Below are 3428 nucleotides of genomic sequence, written 5' to 3' on the forward strand. Positions count from 1 at the left end.
TCACGAGGAATTCATTGAATCTGATATCTACAAATATTCTAGAAACATCTGTAAGGACATATATATTACATTGTACTTCTTCAGCATGAATATATACAAAAATCATAAGTTTCACATTGATATCAAGAGCTCTGCAGTAGCAACTCAATAAAATTCCTACAAATTGGTATCAGAGTAGTGTTTCGATTCCAATCTGGGATTGAAATAAGAAGTTAAATATGGCATCTACTTCAGTTCCCAGTGGTGAGTCCCAGTCATCAATAACTCCCTTCTTCGATGGTGAAGATTATGTCTACTGGAAGATAAAAATGAAGACTGTTCTACGGGCTGAAGGCTTGTAGAATATCGTGGAGAAAGGCTTTGCAGAACCTGCTGACGAGGCTAGCTTGACAGAAGCAGAATTAAAGAAAATTAAAGCATTTCGTCGCCAAGATGCCAGAGCACTAAGCAAGCTTCAGATGGGTGTCACAAAACTAATTTTTTTAAGGATTTCAAGGGCAACTACGGCAAAAAAAAGCATGGAAAATCCTCGAGGCTGAATTTCATGAAGATGAGAAGGTGGGAAGTATCAATCTTCAAGCTCTTAAAAAAAGATTTCCAGAATCTAAAAATGAAGGAATCTGAAAATATTCAAAGTTATCATGCTCGAGTAATGGAAATTGTGAATCAAATGAGAACTTATGGTGATGATATATCTGACCAACATGTTGTGGAGAAAATCTTGATCAGTTTGACGGACAAGTATGAAAATATCGTTGATGTTATTGAAGAAACTAAAGATCTCACCAAGTTGTCAGTGAAAGAATTGATGGGTTCTCTTCAAGCACATGAAAAAAGAAGATTTAAACAAAAGGAGAAAACAGAGAATACATTTCAGTCAAAGACAAAGGTGAAGGCGCAACCATTTACAAGGAAGGGTGGTTACAATCAGGAGCATAAAAAGGCTGATTGGAGGAAAAAGAATGAATATTTTAACAGAAACAAGAAGGTAGATAACAATGACAGAGGTACAAGCTTTAACTCTAAACTATTCTGCAAAATTTGAAAAAAGACTAGTCATATGACATCTAAATGTTGTTTAAGGGGAAACCACAATGTCATTATAGTAATAGATTTGGTCATCTCGAGAAAGATTACAGATTTAAAGTTCGGGAAAGAGCAAATTTTACTGAAGAAAAGGTGGATAACAAAGAGGAAGATTGTTTATTTTATGCATGTCATTCTAGTCACCATGAAGATAATAATGTTTGGTTCCTCAATAGTAGCTGCAATAATCATATGTCTGAAAATGAAAAAAAATTGTGCACCTGGATACTATAGTAAATCCAAAGGTGAGAATGGGAAATAGGACATCAGCTCAAGCTAAAGGCAAAGGCACGATTGCTGTCAAAACAAAATCTGGTGTAAAATATATCCGTGATATTCTTCTTGTTCCACATTTGAAAGAAAATTTGTTAAGTGTTGGACAGCTTCTGGAGCATGATTATTGTCTTGTTTTTGAAGATAAGTTTTGCAAGATTTTTGACAAGAAGAACAACAATCAGACCATTCCTAAAGTAAAAATGGAGAGCAATAAAAACTTTCCTATAACATTTGACTACAAAGCTTTAAAGGCTGATGTTGTTGAAGAGTCATGGCTTTGGCATAAAAGATTTTGTCACCTGAACTTTCAGGGATTAAAGCTTCTCAAGCAAAGAAACATGATGGTCGGACTACCAGAATTATAAAGTAAGATGGATCCTTGTGAAGGTTGTATCATGGGAAAACATCACAAAATTCCATTTCCTATAGGGAAGTCATGGAGAGCTAGGGAACGTCTAGAGCTTATACATACCGATATTTGTGGCCCAATGAAGGCTCCTTCTCTGGGAAAACAAAGGTACTTTATCATTTTTATTGACGATTTTACAAGAATGACTTAGATTTATTTTTTGAAGGAAAAGTTAGAACCTTTTACTGTCTTCAAGAGATTTAAAACTCTTGTAGAAAAGCAGTCTGGTTCTAGTATAAAGTGCATTCGAAGCGATAGAGGAGGAGAATATACATCTAAAGAATTTGAAGAATACTGTAAAGATGAAGGAATTTAGAAGTAACTAATAGCTGGATATAGTCCGCAACAAAATGGAGTTGCAGAGAGGAAAAATAGAACGATTGTTGAAATGGGCATATCCATGATGAATGAAAAAGGGCTGCCAAAAAGGTTCTGAGCAAAGCTATAAACACGGCTGTATATATCCTTAATAGGTGTCCCACGAAAACTGTACAAAACGTGACACCTTTGGAAGCATGGAGTGGTGAAAAACCTTCGGTAAGTCATTTTAAAAATTTTGGTTGTGTTTGTTATGCTCATATTCCTGCAGAGAAGCGTACTAAATTAGATGATAAAAGTTCAAAATGCATTTTTATCGGATATACTCTTGAGACTAAAGGATACAGACTTTATAATGTTAAAACTAACAAACTGATTGTTAGTAGAGATGTTTTTATTTGATGAAAAAGCAGCCTGGGATTGGAGAGAAAAATAAGAAGACCATATCAGTCATCATAATTCCTCAATAATAAGTGAAGAATGTGAAGAAAGTGATGAAAGAGAAGTACAAGCTCATATATCAGAATCTAGATCTGAGGATGATAATAAATCTCCACCAAGAAAATGGAGGCGATTAAGCGACATCTATCAGACCTGTAATTTTATAGTTGGTGAACCAGAAACCTTTGAAGAAGCAATGAAGCATGATATATGGCAGCAAGCAATGGAAGAAGAGATGCATATGATTGAGAAATTTAAAACATGGGAACTTGTAGACAAGCCTGAAGGAAGAGAAATTATCGGGCTAAAATGGATTTACAAGACTAAGTTAAATCAAAATGGAGAAATACAGAAATATAAGGCGAGATTAGTCGCTAAAGGTTTCACTCAGAAGGTTGGTATTGATTTTTCAGAGACATTGTCACCTGTGGCAAGGCTAGAAACTATAAGAACCTTGATTGCTCTTGCAGCACAAAAGAGATGGAAAAATTTTCAGCTTGATGTTAAGTCAGCCTTCTTAAACGAAAAGCTGGATGAGGAAGTTTATGTTGAGCAGCCGCAAGGTTTCTTGGTAGAAGGGGGAGAAATTAAAGTATTAAACTCAAAAAGGCCCTTTATGGTCTAAAACAATCGCCTCGAATTTGGTACAAAGAAATTGATACTTCTTAAAAAATGGATTTCAAATAAGTAAGAGTGAGGCAACCTTATATGTAAAGAAAAATGGAAGCAATTTTCTGATTGTTTGTCTCTATGTAGATGATCTCATCTTTACAGGAAACGATAAAACAATGATGCAAGGCTTTAAAGAACACATGATGAAGGCATATGAGATGAGTGATTTAGGGCTGCTTCACTGCTTTTTGGGTGTCGAAGTAACTCAAAAACCAGAAGGGATTCT

The 3428-nt window shown here is 35.2% G+C and overlaps 1 protein-coding gene across 1 annotated transcript; it reads left to right on the forward strand.

The window, feature by feature from the left end:
• The first annotated feature begins 610 nt into the window (after positions 1 to 610).
• Positions 611 to 1727, forward strand: LOC141666307 (uncharacterized). Its single transcript, XM_074472297.1, has 2 exons — positions 611 to 1007; positions 1321 to 1727. Exons 1-2 carry the CDS (start codon positions 611 to 613, stop codon positions 1725 to 1727), a joined length of 804 nt encoding a protein of 267 aa, XP_074328398.1.
• The last annotated feature ends 1701 nt before the right edge of the window (positions 1728 to 3428 follow it).

The sequence above is a fragment of the Apium graveolens genome, chromosome 6, assembly GCF_009905375.1.
Source record: "Apium graveolens cultivar Ventura chromosome 6, ASM990537v1, whole genome shotgun sequence".
Classification (NCBI taxonomy): domain Eukaryota; kingdom Viridiplantae; phylum Streptophyta; class Magnoliopsida; order Apiales; family Apiaceae; genus Apium; species Apium graveolens.

Bases quoted from the DNA above. Each gene is read 5' to 3' on its own strand.
- LOC141666307 (XM_074472297.1), top strand. From the start codon at position 611: ATGAAGGAATCTGAAAATATTCAAAGTTATCATGCTCGAGTAATGGAA. The intron at 1,008-1,320 runs GTACAAGCTTTA...TGGATACTATAG, and splicing joins GGTAGATAACAATGACAGAG to TAAATCCAAAGGTGAGAATG.